The sequence below is a fragment of the Halichoeres trimaculatus genome, unplaced genomic scaffold (genome assembly GCF_033239565.1).
Source record: "Halichoeres trimaculatus isolate MK-OKI-2021-1 unplaced genomic scaffold, fHalTri1.1 fHalTri1_scaffold_19, whole genome shotgun sequence".
Taxonomy (NCBI): domain Eukaryota; kingdom Metazoa; phylum Chordata; class Actinopteri; order Labriformes; family Labridae; genus Halichoeres; species Halichoeres trimaculatus.
The window spans coordinates 15677021-15694241 of NW_027437197.1; the positions used below are offsets into that span (position 1 = coordinate 15677021).

Genomic DNA, 17221 nt, shown 5'->3' on the forward strand with positions numbered 1-17221 from the left:
GATAGAATAGAATAGAAAATACTTTATTTATCCCTGAGGGGAAATTCAGGAGGAGTCACAGCAGCAATCAAGAAAACAAAAGTAAGAAAGTGTAAAGAAAGTGTAAAAAGGTCCATAAGAAAATAGATGATGACAGCTTGTCCATCATTGTCCAGTCAGCCAGCCTCCACCTCCACAGGGTCCAGGACTGAGCTTCTTCAGCAGTCTGTTCAGTCTCTGTCTCCTGGATCCTGTCTGCTCACAGCAGGTGAAGCTCTTACAATGTGCCGTTGGTGTCCGGTGTTAGCTCTGTTCGCCATGTCTGTGAATAGCATGATGCTACTCTGCCTTCTGGTATCCCCTCTGTTGCTGGGTTAGCACAGCTAGCTTGTCCATCTTATTGGCGATAGATCTTACGTTCCGAAAAACGATGGATGGAAGGACAGGTCCATGTCGCCACTTCTTAGTTCACACCTGAGAACCAGCACGTCATCCTCACCTCCTTCTCCTCACCTTGTGGGAAAACATCAGGCCTTGCACCAGTTAGCATCGACATGCTACAGGCTGCTAACAGCTGATTTCACATGTAAACAATGCAGCCATGGTTACATGTAGGGTCTCCAGACAAACACAGGAGTAAAAACAGCAAAAATGTAACTAAAGACAAAACCAGTTTGGTGTCTGTGACCAACAAATGAGCCACACAAAGAAATGATCCACTCCAAATACAGAAATGACAAAAAAGAGATGAAAAAATCACAAGAAACAGAAAAGGAACATAGAGAGATACTATAACAGGCAGCCACAACAGGGCAGCGCCTAGCAACGAGATCCTTATAGATAAGATCTTTAGTTTATATCATTATTTACAATATGAGAAAGCATGATTCCTCGTCTTTAAGGGAAAAAGATACTTAGTGGGCCTTTGATTTTGAAAGCTTGTCAAACTGTTGCACAGAAGTTAACCTTTGGTTGCTGTTGTATCAAATCAGAAACAGATAATGTTTGATTTTAGCAGTGTTGTATCTAAGCTCAAAACTCATATATTGTGACAAAGTAAATCTTCTACTAAATGCCCAATAAGACAGCCACAAGGTTCGCAGCTTGGAGCTCATCCCTTCAAAGCTCTGACTGAGACAGACTTTTTTTTCACCATGTGCTATATTTAAGCTTCATTATAATTCATGCATGAGTTCTTGAGAAGGGAAGAAATTTGTTTTTTTAACCACAGAGTCAACAAAACCTGAAAATGAGTTGCTGAGATGCCAACAAGTAGAGCACATAAACTCCTCTGCTCTTAAAAGCTATCAGCGTGTTTACAGAGCTGCGTTTTAAAGTCTTAATCCTGGGTAATTGGATGTTATTGTGTTATTTTAGAATGATGCCTATAAAAGCTGCTGTGTTAGAGGTTTATTTGAATTTAACTTTTAGTGCTCCTGCGTCAGCTTGTGCTTCAGTGATGTGGTTTCCAGACAACAGTTCAGCCCAGTTACAGGAAAAAGCTTCATTATGACAAAAGCCAGGGTTAATTCATTGTTATGTTCAAAAGGGATTTGTGAACAATGAGGGGATTTGTTAACTGTAAGGACGTTGTGGTCTTTTGGGTGTTACTAAGTTATGTGACAGCTGAATCTGAGATACTTTGAATATTTTCTCCAAAGTTTCTGTTGTGAAACTTTATCATGATCTGTATTCCTGTGACTGTATGTAATGTTTATCCCAGGATCGTTCCTCATCCATGTCTACTTTATCCCCGCTGCTTCCGGCCCACCTGCAGTCTTTAATTGGCAGATTGATCGAGCAGTCTATAAGCTAAACCACCTGCAGACAACACCAGGTCCACTGGATGGAAAATGCCACAGAGTTAAAAAAAAAAAAAAAAAAAAACACAGCACAGTGTTAGAGGATACAGACTCAGGGGTGGATGCTTCTCTATCAGTTTGAACGACATGAATGTTGAATGGTGGCACAGATGAAAACCGTCTCCGTGTTTAGACAGCCATGAGTCACTGAGCTGTCCCTGTAGCTCCAGTGACAGATCAGGGCTGAGAAGTGAGAGCACTTCCTTTGTTCAGAAGCCAAAGTTTAACTGTCTCCTCTCTGTGTTTGCTCAGGACAGAGCAGGCGGCAGTGGGAATGTGTACCGTGTGTGTTCAGGGAGGGCTGTGTGAGGACACCACGCCCGGCTGCTGCAGCTCACAGTCAAAACTCAGCAGACGTGTTGTGCTCAGAGACGGACTTTAACATGACGGAGACTTAGATAAATATTATTTTCACTTGTTTACGTAGTTGACAGAGAATTTATCATGTGTGTATGGCGATGTGGTGTATTGAGTCTGAAATTGTTATGATATGGTTTAAATAGGATGGTTGGATGTCTGGATAACAAAGGTATTGATCACTTGGGTGATTACTCACATTTTGGCTTTAACAGGAGGAGATGGAGGGATGTTCTCAAGACGACTAAGATGATATACCAAAAGGATGAATGTCAGATCTTCATGTTTAATAATCAAGGTGTTGTAATTTGGATATTTGGTTTGTTATCTTGAAGAAAATCAGTATTTAACCCATTTAATCCCACTGGCAACAATAGTTTCCTCCTTTTAATTTAACTTTGGAAAGCTCGTGAAGCTTTGGTTTGACTTTGGGTAGCAAACTTAAGTTTTAAAATGACAGAATGTGAAAATCCAATAAAATAATAACAATAGTAAGTAGAAAAGCACTAAGATAGGGCAGACCTCTGCCAAGGATATTGTGATTGTCACCAACACTTTAGTCCTACTTTAATGTTATACTCCCTTTCAACAGACTGTCTGCTACAATTTGGTGTTAGTTGCAGGTTTTTACGATAATTTGTTGCCTGATAGTGTTGAAAATTATGATGACCCAGTACATATTTCATATTCCAGATCTTAGTATCCAGAATATTGCCAGGATCTGGATCGTACTTTTACATCTGTCAGAAATTTTGGTGACCTTGTCTTGTATCGTTTTGCAAAGCAATCCAACCACTCATGGTGGAGTTATATACACATATGGTGAAAACAGCCCTATCTTTAAAGAATGCTTTAAAAGAATCCTGGATCCAGACAGTGATCTGGATCACCTCCAAAATTGAATCACTTCTTCCTTATCCCATTTTGAACATTTCCTGAAAATTTCACCAGGATCTGTTTGTTACTTCTTGAGTCATGTTGTTCACAGTCAAAAAAACAAACAGTCAAACTCCCAAAAACACAGCCTCCTTGGCAGATGTAACAACTAAAGAAATTTGAGAAATTTAGGATTAAACAGGTTTTTATCATCATATCTGTAGTCTATGAGAAAGATTTTTATATGTTTAATACCTTGGCTCTCCTGAAAGTGTCAGACTTTGTGATCTCTGTCTCTGCTTTAGGACCTCTGGTTTGTCTCTCTTACATAACAGAAGAAGAATCAGTACAACTACACTTCACCATACTACACAATCTGCTGCCTTATTCATGCTCTTTGTTGACTCCTGGAGCTGAAGTAGCTGCAACCTCCGGTCCATTCATGCATTGTCGTTCCTCTGACTCGCTCCCTATTGAAAAGAAAAAAAGGCTTTTAATGGTTTTTCTTCGGCCTGGATTGAGCTTCAAGGTCGGCTACAACTAGATTATTTTATTAGTTTGTAGGATTTTAAAAGTAGGATTAAGGATGATATGATGAGTCAGTGCAGGTTTGACTGCTGGATGCTGCTCATTTATTTACAGGTGTGATGGTGGGAGGATTCCAGGTGAAATAAATAATATTTAAACTGACGTCATGCGACTCAGAGTCTGTTAAATGCACAGAAATATGTGAAACATCATCAGTTACTCCATTTAACCCAACCTTACAGCTTTACATCCATGCAGCTGCAGCTCAGCTTCACACCCCACGCCCATGCATGCATCTCATGCTGCACATAAATCTGAGATGATGTCGCCTGTTCATCAGCGCTAATTCATGTAAAGTGAAGGGATGAGGGGGGAGAAGAAAGGGTGAGGATGAAAGAGACGGTGATGAATAAAGACTGAAGGAGGCTGGTGTGGCTTTATGCAGATCCCTCCACTCCGTTCAGTTTTCATTTCCTAACTTCATTTCTTTCCTGCGTCTGATCTTTGGGATTGTTTTTATCCAGAGAGGAAACCTATTTCTGTGCAAATCAGATTTTTTTTTTCTTTTTTTTTTTGCAGCAGCAGCAGAAGCTCACTCGATCAGTGTCCATGTGCTCATTTATTACATTCAAATCTCGTAATTTCTTTGAGCAACAGAGGCATCAGGAGATATCAGAGCCACTTAGCATTTAAATAGCACGGCCAGGAATGACATTTCTGCTGCTTTACAGTCTCTTTGGAGCATTTATCATAATGGAGGCAGCTGAAGCTCGTGTAGTTCAGCCCCTTTCTCTTCCTGACCTTGTGTCGTTGTGTGTTTCAGTGAGATAGTTTTCACATAATGGACAGAATGAGAGTCCACAGACACCTTGGTGTTTCAGCCAAATGCAGACATGAGCATGTTAATGTGCTCTCAGTGATAACGCTGCAGTGATGATGTTTATCATGAATTTCATGATTTGGGGGTTTTTAGCGGCAAAGCTGAAAACTTTCCAAACTGAGTATTCGGCCGACACTCTTGGGTTGCCACTCTTTAAGACACGCTTCTAGTAATTCAGCCGCTGTTGCCAAATGAACGCCATCTATCCGTGTGCTCCGGCATGCAGGTGTCCGGATAATTAGCCTGAGGGGAAAGATCGAGCTCTGCTAATAGAAGTTGAGAAATGTGGGTGTTGTTTTCTGAATGTCAGACTTGAAGCCTAATTGGGAGGTTGTCCGGCTGCTGCGGAGCTGTCAAATGTCTACCAATTACAAGTGCTCCCCCCCTGTAACCCTGAAAATCTTTGTCTTACTCTAATTAATGATTTTACAGCAGCCAGACCTGTGAACTTTCACGTCATTTACTGGAAATCCTTCTGGATTTTTAATGAAAGCACATCTGAATGAGTCTCCCGTATCTGTTTGACTCTGTGCAGGTTTAAAAAAGCAGAAGATTGGAGGAGGAGACACTGGGGGGGAGACGCTGGTGAGTTCAGAAATGAAGTAAAAGTCACATCATTAGCAGAGCATCACTAAAACAGGAGCAGGTCTCTCTTTAATCCATGTCTCTGCTCGGCTGTTCAGACAGAGGGACCAATGGAGCAGCTAGGGGAGGATCTCAACCTCTCCTTCCTGCTAGAAAATGAAAGAGAGATGATCCTGAAGGTGCTGCAGAAAGATGAGAAACTGAGGAAACGTGAGGAGAAGAGGATACGGTGAGAACCTCAGCATCACCTTTTGAACTTTTCAACTGCTCTATGTTTTATTTCAACGCTGTGATGTTTATTTTTTTCTGTCCTTCAGGAAGCTGAAGAACGAGCTGCTGGAGATCAAACGAAAAGGTTCCCGTCGGCCTCAGGACCTCGGGGATCGACAGTGCGCCCGCTGCCTGAAGAACTTGGGCCTGATTTTTGACCGAGGAGATCTCTGCGACGAGTGTCAGCTGCGGGTCTGCAGTGAGTGCCGAGTTAAAGCGCCACAATCTCGGTACTGGAAATGCAACGTGTGTGCCAAGATCTCGTAAGTGTGATGCCAGGAGGGACTAAGACGGGAGCGGACACCAGATGGTTTAGATTAGAAAGACAATTACACCACATCTGTGCCTGTTTGTCTGTGAGGAGCTGGGGTATTACACCACTGTGATCTTTGAGAAAAATTATCTGATTTTAAACCTGCTAGCAAAATAGCACAGATCTTTCTTTAAAGAGGGGAAACTGTGCTTTTTGAATATCTTTACATGGTTAAATCAAACCTTTATTTCAACCTCTGAGCTCTTTGTATTAGTAGCTGTCACTTTAAGGCTCCCCAATTCAAAACCCCCTTACCTCTGATTGGCCAGCCCTTTGAAGGCCTGTTGGAGGGCGGAGCTATGGAAGACCTTGGTGTTTGAGGCCCTAAACAACAAGGATCCTGATGCGATGATGTCGTACTTTCTGCTGCTCTCCTCTGCTTGTCTGTATTAAAAAATCTGGCCATAAAATGTTTGGGTTTTTTTTGTTCAAGTTGCTAAACTTTTCTCAACTTTCCAGCTCACTCTGAGAAACCTTTGGGCTCTCACACCTACGTGTTAAACCCACAGCTTTAATTATCATGCTGAAAAAAAACTGAACAGAATACAAGCAGACATAGCAGTGCAGGAGAAAGAGGAAACCTGGACGAGTGAAAAGGTTGCAAAACATATTGATATTCACCAACGCCTAAAAGCTCTTCAAATCATTTATGATTTCAAATTAGATTGAATTGTTTTTTTAATTGTTGCTTTAGTCAGTATGAAAGTATTTGTTGAAGATTTAGAAACAAGTACACAATGAAATTCTACAAACATGGTGAGTCATTAATTTTATAAAAAGGACACTGTTGTTGTGTTTGCTGCTGCTGCAGGGAGCTGAAGGTGGTAACAGGAGAATGGTTCCTGGAGGAGCGGTCGAAACGCTTTGAGCAAGACATGGCGTGTACCGATGTGGTCAAACACACCATCATGAACAGCCCGCTCAGTAAGTCAAGCCACTCATCCTGGAAACTGTTCTTTAAACCACAACAGACACTGAATGTTTGAGTCCTCTTCTTTTTCTGTTAGTCGTGAAAAAGTCGACGGAGAACCTTTCGGCTTTGTCTGAGTCAGAGAGACTCGACTCCCCGAAATCCCGCAAGACTGGACTCCTTAGGAAAGGGTAAGTGGAGGATGTGACTCAGCTCGATTCACTTCCATACACACACACACACACACACACACACACACACACACACACACACGTACACACATTATGTATTTCATAGTGACTGCTCAGTGGATGCCAAAAGAGACACAGAAATAAAGAGCACGGTGTCGTCTCAGAACACTCTGAAAGATTTCTTCATCGTGCTGAAGCTCGACAACAGACAAAAGGCTGCTCTATTGATTCATCACAGGCTGTGAATCTTGTTAGAATACATTTGGTAAAGCAACAAAAGAGTATTTGGATTTTTCTGGGAAACCCTCGTCTAACTTCAGCGTATTTGTTCTTGAAGATGATTCAGACACTGAGAGGCAGACATACTAAAGCTGATTTGTGGCTGCTGAAAACACTCTTAAGTTATTGTGGCAGCATCAATCATTGGAAAAAAGTTAGACAGATAGCATTGTTTTAACCAGAGGAGGATTTTTCAAGACTGAAGGTTACACATTCACGACAAAGAAAAACTCTTTAAATCATCACTAGAATCTGAATCTGTGGCTCATAAACTGATCTAAGACGACAGATAAAATGTCTCAAACTCTCTGTGGGAAGAAACATTGAACCAAGCACAGATTAGCATCGATATGCAACAGGCTGCTCACAGCTGATCTTGTGTGTAAACAATTCAGCCATGGTTACATGTAGGATCCCTGGACGCACACAAGTACAAAAGATAGTAAAAACACTGCTGCAGACATAAACAGTTTGGTGTCAATTGCCAACAAATGAGACAAAGAAGTAACGGTAAGCTCAAAATACAAAGATAACTAAAAAACAAAAAGACAAAAAAGGAGAAAAAGAGGCATGAAGGTAAAGCTGCAGCCTCTTGAGCAATGGTTAGCATATCAGATCATAACATCTAAGATGCTTTGAATTTTGCCATAAACCAAATAAACTTTCATCTTTTGATAAATTATACATTACACATAAACAATCTCACAAATATGTTTCTTTTTCTTGTTTTTCCCCCACATTTTCCCCCTTTAAATGTCTTTTTAGTTAATGATAAACCAGGAAATCCTGAAATTATATCATATTTTTAAATCTGCAGCAGTATGACGTTAAAAATTCGTCAAACTTCCGGCTCTGAGAGTCACACGGAAGTAAATTAGCTCAAAATTCGATCATTACATGTCACTCTGCTGCTGCTACTGGGGCGATCTGACCTTATTTCCTTTTCAGAGCTAGAGACAAACAAGATGGAAAACAGGCGGAATGGAAAAACTAATGATATAACTGCGACATAATGATGTTTAAGACTTGTTTGTCACTGAGTGAATTTCTTACCAAGCTGTATCACTTCAAGATATAATGTAAGTCTCATTTAGGAATTATTAAATATCCTCCTGAAAATGTGCTCTTGTGTTTTTTAAGCAGAAGGCTGAAGGTGGATAAGAAGGGCAACCGTCCTCCTCTAAAGTCAGAGAACGGAGTCGACAGTCCAGGTTCCAAATCTCTGTCAGACGGAGACGCTCAAAGTCTACTGAGTGTTCGCTCGGCTATGACTTCTCATTCAAACAGGTGAAGTCTTTTATGAGAGTTCACAATAACAGTCATAGAAACTGATTGCAATTATAAATGTTTCTAATTGGATGACATATACTGTACAAAAGTTAATTTAAATGAAAGATCCCTTTTGATTTTTGATTAATCCACAAAAAGACATAAGTTACACAACACTTGAATTCATGACTGAAGGTGAGTGAAATATGCTTATTGAGCTGGTTGTCTCTGGTTTTCAGGGGTGGTACTGTCGCTGTGGAGTCCTCAGGTTTACCCACGGTCCCCAACAACCTGCGATCCCAAACTGCAGATAAATCCCAAACTTCCAACAACCGGAGGGTCAGGGTCAGCAACTCATGCACACACTCGTTAGCACACAAACACAAAGCCAGACTCAACATGCTGGAGGTAAAATGTTATGATTCAACGGCTGTTTGACCAGCTTGGGTGTGTGTGTGTGTGTGTGTGTGTGTGTGTGTGTGTGTTTGTTCACAGCCTGATGGAGCAGAGAGCGTAACCAGTTTACACTCCAGTGACAGCACACCTGAGAAAAAGGCTCCGTCACACCAGAGGAGGAGTTCAGGCGCTCCGACCATCTCTGTGTCCAAGGCCTCGGTGTCATCAGGTATCACTGAAACATCCCTCGTCTTGTTGATATTTTAGGTTTAAGGCTGTGATCAGGCTGCAGGCTTGTGAAGTATTAAGCTACCATGTAATTCTCTTATTTGGAGCAGACCTCGAGGTCGCAAATTACCTCTGCTCCTGTCTGCTCTGTCTCTTTAAGTTTCTCCTCTTCCTCTTTAAGAATAATAACCCCCACTTTGTTAATCTCTGTGTCAGACCTTTTTATCTCTCCCACTAACAGCTGCCTAGACCCGTCGAAACTTTAAACAGCTTCATTTAGTGTCGTTAGCAGAGAGACAGCTGCTGAGTAATGACTCGTGCACAGTTTGTCAGACTTTATTACACCATTTACTTTCAGTGATATTTATTTGCATTTTCAGGACAGATCTTTATGATCCTGACATTTTTTGTATAATTTTATTCATAGGCTTATTGTCTCTGACTAATGCAGCTTTCCTGATTGTGTTATTTAACTTATTCAGTTGTATGGGAGCACATTTGGGGTAAGAAATGCCTGTGTTATTCTGCAGGAAGCTTGTGCATGGTGGTGATTATTTGCTTTGCGTTAAAACTGGAAGCTGAAAAAAACAGCTGTGCTGGTTAGATCTTTGAAGTTTTAGAGTATGCCTCTCAGCTTGAAAATGGGGTAATTAACAACTCATTGTTTTCAGAGTCTTTTTAAGCCTTTGTGTGCCAAAAGCACAAGAGTAAAAAATTGATTATGAAGTGTTCTTCTCAGCTCAGATGTGAACCGAATCATCTGACTGTAAAACAAATTTAACTCTTCATGTAATCCTGAAAACATGAACTGTGCTTGTCCTCGGAAAAGTAGTTTTTAGATTAAAAGTAGATCTTAAATGATCAAAATTTGAATTAAAAAAAATAATAATTTCATTGGAGCACAGACAAGTCGTCGTCTCTCATTGGACAGCTCGTGTCGCCATGGTAATTCCTGCCCTCAGCATCAGTTTTTCACCCCAATATGAAAACCAGTGATATGTTTCAGGTCCTATAGAGGAATATTTTTAAATACCAATCACAGTATTAGAAAACTTGACCTAGGGTTGCATAAAGTTTAATGAACATCCTGAAAAATTTTGATTGAATTCATAAAAATTCAAAATCAAATGACAAATATTTGTGCGTAACATTTCATCAATACTCTGGATGTGCTTGTTTTTTTCAGCATTCTTCAATTTGGTTATTACACCTTTCAATTTAAAGATGTCTTTCCGGCTGATTTTATTATTTGTTAAACTTAGATGAAGAGTTAATTTTCTAATCTTTATTATGCAGATAACAGAAGGATAAAGCTCAGTCTCCCTCGTTTCCTCCTTCTTGCTCCAGATCTCAGCCGCTCAGAGATGGACCTGTCAGCTCCTGGCTCTGAACTCAGTGATGATGCCTTCAGCCACAGACGGCACTCAATCCCCGGGCTCCATGACACAGTAAGAAGTCCCTCACCCCTCCTTCACCTGTACCCCTGTGTTGTAAAACTCACACAGCTTCGTTGAGGCTTCGCCCGTGCTACTGCTAAATGACTGCATGTACTGCAGTGCATGTTGGTATTGAGTTTATCTGTGGGCTGATGAACTCGGCTTGATGCATCAGGCGTGGGGCTGAATAGTAATTTCCCTTTAGAGCTCACTTCAAAGAGCATCACAAGCATGTAAACGGTGGTAGGCTGAAAACAGGTGGAGGAAATGAGGATCTGCTTCTCCCTCTGATTACTCATTGTTCGTTTGCTTACAACCGGCACTCAAACTCTCACATTTGTTTATTTTTCTTAGTCATCCATTCATGCTTACATGCTTTCTGTAAACCGACGACTTTGTGATTTTTGTGCATAAGAAAGTGAGTAAACAAACATCGGCAGCCTGTCCTCGACTTTTGGATTCAGTTTATAGAAGCTGGCAGCTTCCACAGATTTCATGTGTTGAAACAAACACAGAGATGCTCCCCTGATGCCGTCTTCTCTTTTGATTAAATCTGCAGGACTTCACTGATGAGGATACGGAGGAAGACATCGATGCTCTGATGTCAGCCCACGGCAAGAACTCCAAACAACGCCCCAGCATCGCCATGTCCATGGTAACACCCGTGTTAACGCTATCACAAACATAACAGTGTAAAAGTACAGCTTCTGGGAAGTCCTGTGTGTTCACGTACAGTACAAACATGAACACACACACACACTCACACACACACTCACACACACACACGCATAGTGTACATCATCACCTGATGCTTGAGTCAGGTGTGTGTGTGCTCCATTGTTGACTGAGTAAACACTGCAGAAGACAGCTGGTGTCAGGAGCAGCGTCCACTGCACGCTTCGGAAGCTCGGTGCATTTACATGAACTAACTTGACTTGAAGTATGGTAATGAAAGACTTCAAAGATCAACTTGAAATGTAGTTTGTTGTGTGTGTTCGGTGAAAATAGTAGATTCAATTCACCCATATAAGTAAAAACATATTAGAAACTCAAATTCAGAACAAAAGTAACCTCATGAAGCTTTTTAAAGGAGCAGGATACACTCTACTACGGAAGCGTTTTGCATTCACTTGAAAAAAAAAAATTCTGAGTAATTTATTCTTCGGTTTGTTTTTTTGTGGTAATTAATTTTGTTTTTCTGATTAATATTTTTTTTTATTGGTTTGTTTTTTTGTTATAATTATTTCTGTTTTTATGAGTAATTTTTTTCTGTTTTTATGAGTACTTTTTTCCTGTTTTTCAGAGTAATTTTTTCCTGAAGTATCGAGATACTTAGAAATCCCACGAGAACCTCAACCTGCTGTTTTTCGTGGTAATTTTTTCCTCCTGGTTTTAGGAGTCATGTCTTCCTGAAGTGTCGAGGTACTTCGAGTCGTCTGCAGGTTGGAGGTTCTCGGGGGATTTCGAAGTAGCTCGACACTTCAGGAAAAAATTACTCCAAAAACCAGAAAAGTAATCTGAAAACAGAAAAAAAAATACTCATAAAAACGGAAATGATTATAACAAAAAACAAACCAACAAAAAAATATTAATCAGAAAAACAAAAATTAATTACCACAAAAAACAAACCGGAGAATAAATTACTCTGAAAAACCTGAGTTGTTTTTTTTCTTCAAGTGAATGCAATACACTTCTGTACTTTACATCCCCGGTACAGCTTTAAATAATTTTTTAACCGGTTGCTGATGAATATTTTAGATTTTTGTCATTTTTCTGGCCTCGCAACACATGATTGGATTTAATTTGTTGCTTTCATAGAAAACCCTTCCCACATAATGGTGAAATTCTTCAAAGCATGATTAAAATCACCTTCCTGCCGCAGCAACATCTCTTTCACAAAAAGCAAAATGCTTAATTGATGCATTTGCAGTCTGTTATTTTCCTCATCACCACAAGTTGTTCAAAAACATATTTTTTCATTGCAGAGGCAGGAATTGCAGCAAAACACAGCAGAAAGCATCATCCCCTTGGTAGAAAACACAGTGTGTATGTATGGTAATGATAGAGTTCACCGCGTACATGGAGTCTCATCTGGCACACAATCCAGTTATTGACCCACGGTTGTGTAATTGGCTTGTTTCCTGACTCATACTGTGTTCGGTGTTGTTCCGGTGTGTTTCTGTGTGTAATTGAGAACCGCATAGGTAAGCCAGACGCCCTGCCTGTCTGACATTTATCAGATCCTCTTATAAATGTCTAACAGCTATGACTGAGCTGAGGTTTGCTGTGAGGAGAAAAGTGGAGGGAGGAGATCGGAGACAGAATGATGAGAGCTGAATCTTACATATTCTCCTCCCTCTCCACTTCTTGGAGAGCTTTGTAATGTGTGTTCTATTATTCAGTAGTGTAATTTATTTCACGGTGAGATTTATCAAAGTTGAAGAGAAGATCTATATTTATTGAATCAATTCAGTCCTGGAATAAATCATCTGGAGGTGATAATTTTCAGGGAGAGGTGTCTATTCAAAATCCACATTGCCGTGGAGGACGTCAGAGCATCTGAGCAGCTCTGTGTTATACAGCAGTGATTTTTTTGTTACCTGAACTCTAATTTAGTCTTTGAAGGGCAGAATAAGGCACAACTGGTTTAAACTGAAGGAACAGAATAAGAAAAGTACTCTACTTCTCTCACTTTATGTTTTACCTAAGCTAGATAGTCCTCAAGACATTAAGAAGGTAGTCTTACTCCCAAGTGTCAAGTCTTTTTTATTAAAGCACAATGACCATATTTTGTTAAATACAGTCAATTTAAAGAGGATGTATTGTACTTTTTTTAAAGACTTTGGACTATCCCTGTTTTCTCTCACTGGTGTGTTCGATAACCCTTGTTTTAGCATCTGTTTTTTAAGGGGCACAGTCACACTGGCCATCCTTACCGTTCTGTACTCAAGCATGATTGCTCTGACCCTGCAGCGCTGTTCCCCAGTTGCCCAGTGCGGCCCTCAGTCACACATGGGATGCACCGATACCAGTGGCGGCTGCTGGTCAGTCAAGGAAGGGAAGCTCATTTTTTTTTCTGGCCTACATCAAAAATTTATTTTTTTAAACGTAAATTCCACCCTCCATTCCTTTTCAAGAAAATGATCTGTGACCCTGTTGTACCAACCAGGTGTTTTTTTCAGGGATTTTACCAGTGTTCTCTCAATGGCCAGTGGAGCTAAACTGCTTAAACGGCCTTTGCCCATTGTGTTGTGGGTGTAAGACTTGAGCCACTTTAAACAGGAGAAGCTCCACTCTACAGAAGATGCTCCGGTGGAGGGTTATACTTAAAGATTGCTGACTGGCTCGTTTCACTGTCAATCAAAAAGGGATTCGGCCTCAGACAGATCATCCAATCATCATACAGAAGCCCGGCGTCCAGGCCAGCCCACTGCCTCATAGACCCCCAGAGACCCTTAGCGTCCCATGGGTGGGACAAAGCCCAGCGTTTATCCAATGACCGTCCAGTTTCCACAGTGGATCAACCCACTCTATGTTTCCCAGCTGAAGTCAGAAGACGCCCAGCGTCCGACTGTGTTAAAGCACTGAGACGCTGCGGGGATGAATGAGAAGGAGGTGGAGCCAGTTACCTGTGATAGGAGCTGATTCTGAATGAAAGGTGAAGGAATTCTAGCGAATATTTTGTCAATGAAATGTACACACAGCAGAACATATCAACACTTTTTTGGGGACATTTTAGGGGAAGCTGAGCTTCCCTTGCAGTCTTAGAGCAATCGCCACTGACTGATAATGATCCTGGTATCGGGTATCAGAGTATGGGTCCCCCTCAAAGCTAGGTCGGTATCGGTAGAAAGGGGACTTTTTTACTGGCACTCTTTGTTATCTGATAGGTAATGTTACCTCTAATGCACTTTCTTTGTTTTTTCTGCATCATCAATCCACAGGATTTACAGTTTTTATGGAAAACGCTTAAATATTTCATAGTTTAAATAAATATTAACTTCAGTAATTCCATGTACTCAATTTTTGTGATTTACTCAAAACATTACCAGACTTTTCCCCAAAGTAGGGCATGCAGGTTATTATCTAACACTGGTATCTAATCGGTATCAGTCGATACCCAAAGCCCAGGTATCGGTATTGGTATCGGTATCGGTACCAAAAAAGTTGGATTGGTGCATCCCTCAGTCACACTCCACCAATATGAACCAGGTGTCATTGTAAAGTGTCTGTTTACAGGAAGTCACGATCCCATCAGAGTCAGCACAGTGATGAACAGGGAGACTTTAGTGACTTTTTGGCTTAAGTTAAGCCATTTTGGTCAGCTCTCCATCACCCCTGCTCTAGATCCATGTTTAGAATAGGAGAAAGCACAATACCCCCTCTTTAAAGGATGATTTAATGGCTGTGGACTATGAAGGGGCACTTTTACCTCTGATTGCCGCTTTGATGTGTATGTATAGTGTGTTTGTGTTTGTGTATATGTGCTAAAGTTGGTTTCCCTGATTCCAGATGAGTTGTAATCTCTGTGGTTTCATCTGTTGATCTCCATGGTAACTGTGTGTAATGTGCTTTCTGGCTGTGCTGCGGCTCTGTGGAGGGGCTCTGTTCCAGCCCCTCCTCTGGGGCCTGGGGGGTCTGTGCTCTGGGTCTGCCTCTATCACTAACACATCAAAGAGCTCAGATTTCTCTGTCTCTATCTTCTCTCCTTTCTTCTCTTGTTTATCTGTGAAATGAATCGGCCTCTAGTCTTCCACTCCCGGCTCAGACAGAAGGTGGGGACACCTTAATGTCCCTGACTCGGATGCTGAGACTGTAAGCCTCTTCTCTCCCTTTCTCTCTGTCTTCATCGATGCATGTGTCCATACCCATTGCTTCATTACAGACTGGTAGCAGCACAAATATCACACCCAACACTGAATAATGTATGATTTATCTTTAAATATCTGCACATGATCCGTCCTCCTCACATGAAGCCAACCATTTATCTCACTGGCTCCCTGCAGGGGACAAATGAGGTGGACTTTCTGGTAGAAGGAGCTCACTGTGCAGCTTTATCTTATCATAACAGTAGGTTTTATACTCCCTAGAGCTACAACATAAAGTTCACCTGCTGGCAGAGATATTTTTAATACATTAAGAACGACCTGCTGTGGTTAAAGGGAGTAATTCTTGAGATGAAGTAGAGTATAAGGAGTAAAGTCTTCAAGCTGCCACAGGTTTTACTCGGGCTGTTTTATTTCCACTCGTTTCATCACAACTCCTCTGATATGTCTACTGCTTGTTTTCCTCACTCCCGTCCTCCTCATTGTCACATTTCATACCTCATATAATGCTCTCATCTCCCATCCGTACCTCTTCATCTCCTGCTCTGACCTTCTTCCCCTCTCATTATCTCTCCGTCTCCTGTGTCTGTGCCTTACAGAGTAGCATAAGCAGCATGATGAGCATGTACAGTGAATCCGGTGACTATGGCAATGCCAGGGTGAGCGGTGAGATCCTGCTGAACATCAGCTACAGCTACAAGACCGGGGCGCTCAACGTGTTGGTGAAGGAGTGTCACAACCTGGCAACGGGGGATGATAAGAAGCAGCGCACAGACGCGTAAGAGGACACGCAATGTTTGAATGCTCTGTTTATTTCTGCCCGATAATTCTTCTCCAAGTGGTTCATTCCTCGAGATTTAAAGCCCAGCTTAGCTCAAAAACAGCAAGTCCAGTGAAACCACTTCCAAACTCGTGAAAAAATGAAACGTAATCTCCAATCTTGGCTTTCAAAGCTGATACTTCCAGGAGTGAGTGGTGGGAAATGTGCAGAAACAGTGACGTCACTGTGAGCTTGATACTCAGAGAATTTGGTGCTTATTGCACCATCCTGTTTTTCAGCAAGAGCTTACAGCCGTATTAATCAGGTATTGTTTCATACTAGAACAAAAACAATCAGGGCTCAAAGGTCCTGTAATGACATTAAACTTGTCTGGAACTTGGGTTGTATCACACGTCGCTGAATGGAGTTTTGTAATGGAGGATTTACAGTGTTAACGTAACAATCAAACATTTCAGTCCTCTTCTTTTATAAGTATGTTGTTTTTTATGTATCCCAATTCTATTAAGATAAAGAGGCACAAAAATTTAATTGCTGGATGACATCAGGACTTGAGTAATAACTGACACTAGGCGTCAACCAATATAGTTTTTGATGCCAATTATTACCTATTTGTAATTTTGATGACTGATATTTGGAACCAACATGCAGCACTAACAGAAATCTGTCATAATTTATGATTTAAGGTTGCCAATCAAGACAAAAAACAAGCGACTTATTTCCCAAAAAATGTAGATCAGGGGTGGCCAACCCGCTCACAAGCCACATGTGGCTCTTTGATCCATTCATAAAAAATACACATTGTATATATTGATATGAGTAGTGGTGTGCCAATCAATCTAAAATACTGATATAATGATGCCAACGTTGTGATCAGTATTGATCAATACTTGGGTGATGGGATTGATACTTAAGTTTCAGTTTCTTTTCTCTGCATCGCTAATGTGCTCATAGCTATCTAGATAGATGGGACTTTATGTCTTCTGCAGTAAAAACAGAAACTTGTCTTTGTCACAGCTCCAAGTACAAATTTAAACACATTTACAAACACAATTAAATGCCGCTTTGAAAATTGGAAATGTATTTACTTTTATTTTATGTCCTTTCGTTTCTGTGTGAGAGGAAATGCGTGTGTGGTGTGGCTCGTTGTGGTACCAAGGTAGTTTTTGTGGCTCTTGGTCTTCGACTTGTTGCCACCCCTGATGTAGATATTTGTGTTCAACAGCTTAAAACAGCTATAAACGTGTGTTTTTATCTC

The 17221-nt window shown here is 41.0% G+C and overlaps 1 protein-coding gene across 4 annotated transcripts in view; it reads left to right on the top strand.

Moving 5' to 3' along the window:
• Positions 1 to 17221, top strand: part of sytl5 (synaptotagmin-like 5) — a 38709-nt gene that overhangs the window by 14472 nt on the left and 7016 nt on the right. The window contains exons 3-14 of one of the 4 annotated variants that reach the window (XM_074694648.1): positions 5018 to 5067; positions 5166 to 5296; positions 5385 to 5600; positions 6462 to 6574; positions 6658 to 6751; positions 8171 to 8317; positions 8539 to 8644; positions 8795 to 8924; positions 10271 to 10371; positions 10919 to 11014; positions 15109 to 15174; positions 15785 to 15963. In XM_074694648.1, coding sequence (XP_074550749.1) covers positions 5178 to 5296; positions 5385 to 5600; positions 6462 to 6574; positions 6658 to 6751; positions 8171 to 8317; positions 8539 to 8644; positions 8795 to 8924; positions 10271 to 10371; positions 10919 to 11014; positions 15109 to 15174; positions 15785 to 15963 — 1367 coding nt within the window. In that variant the 5' untranslated portion in view covers positions 5018 to 5067; positions 5166 to 5177. The remainder of the gene's footprint in view (positions 1 to 5017; positions 5068 to 5165; positions 5297 to 5384; positions 5601 to 6461; positions 6575 to 6657; positions 6752 to 8170; positions 8318 to 8538; positions 8645 to 8794; positions 8925 to 10270; positions 10372 to 10918; positions 11015 to 15108; positions 15175 to 15784; positions 15964 to 17221) is intronic. The other 3 variants (XM_074694650.1, XM_074694649.1, XM_074694651.1) reach the window with 3 other exon arrangements.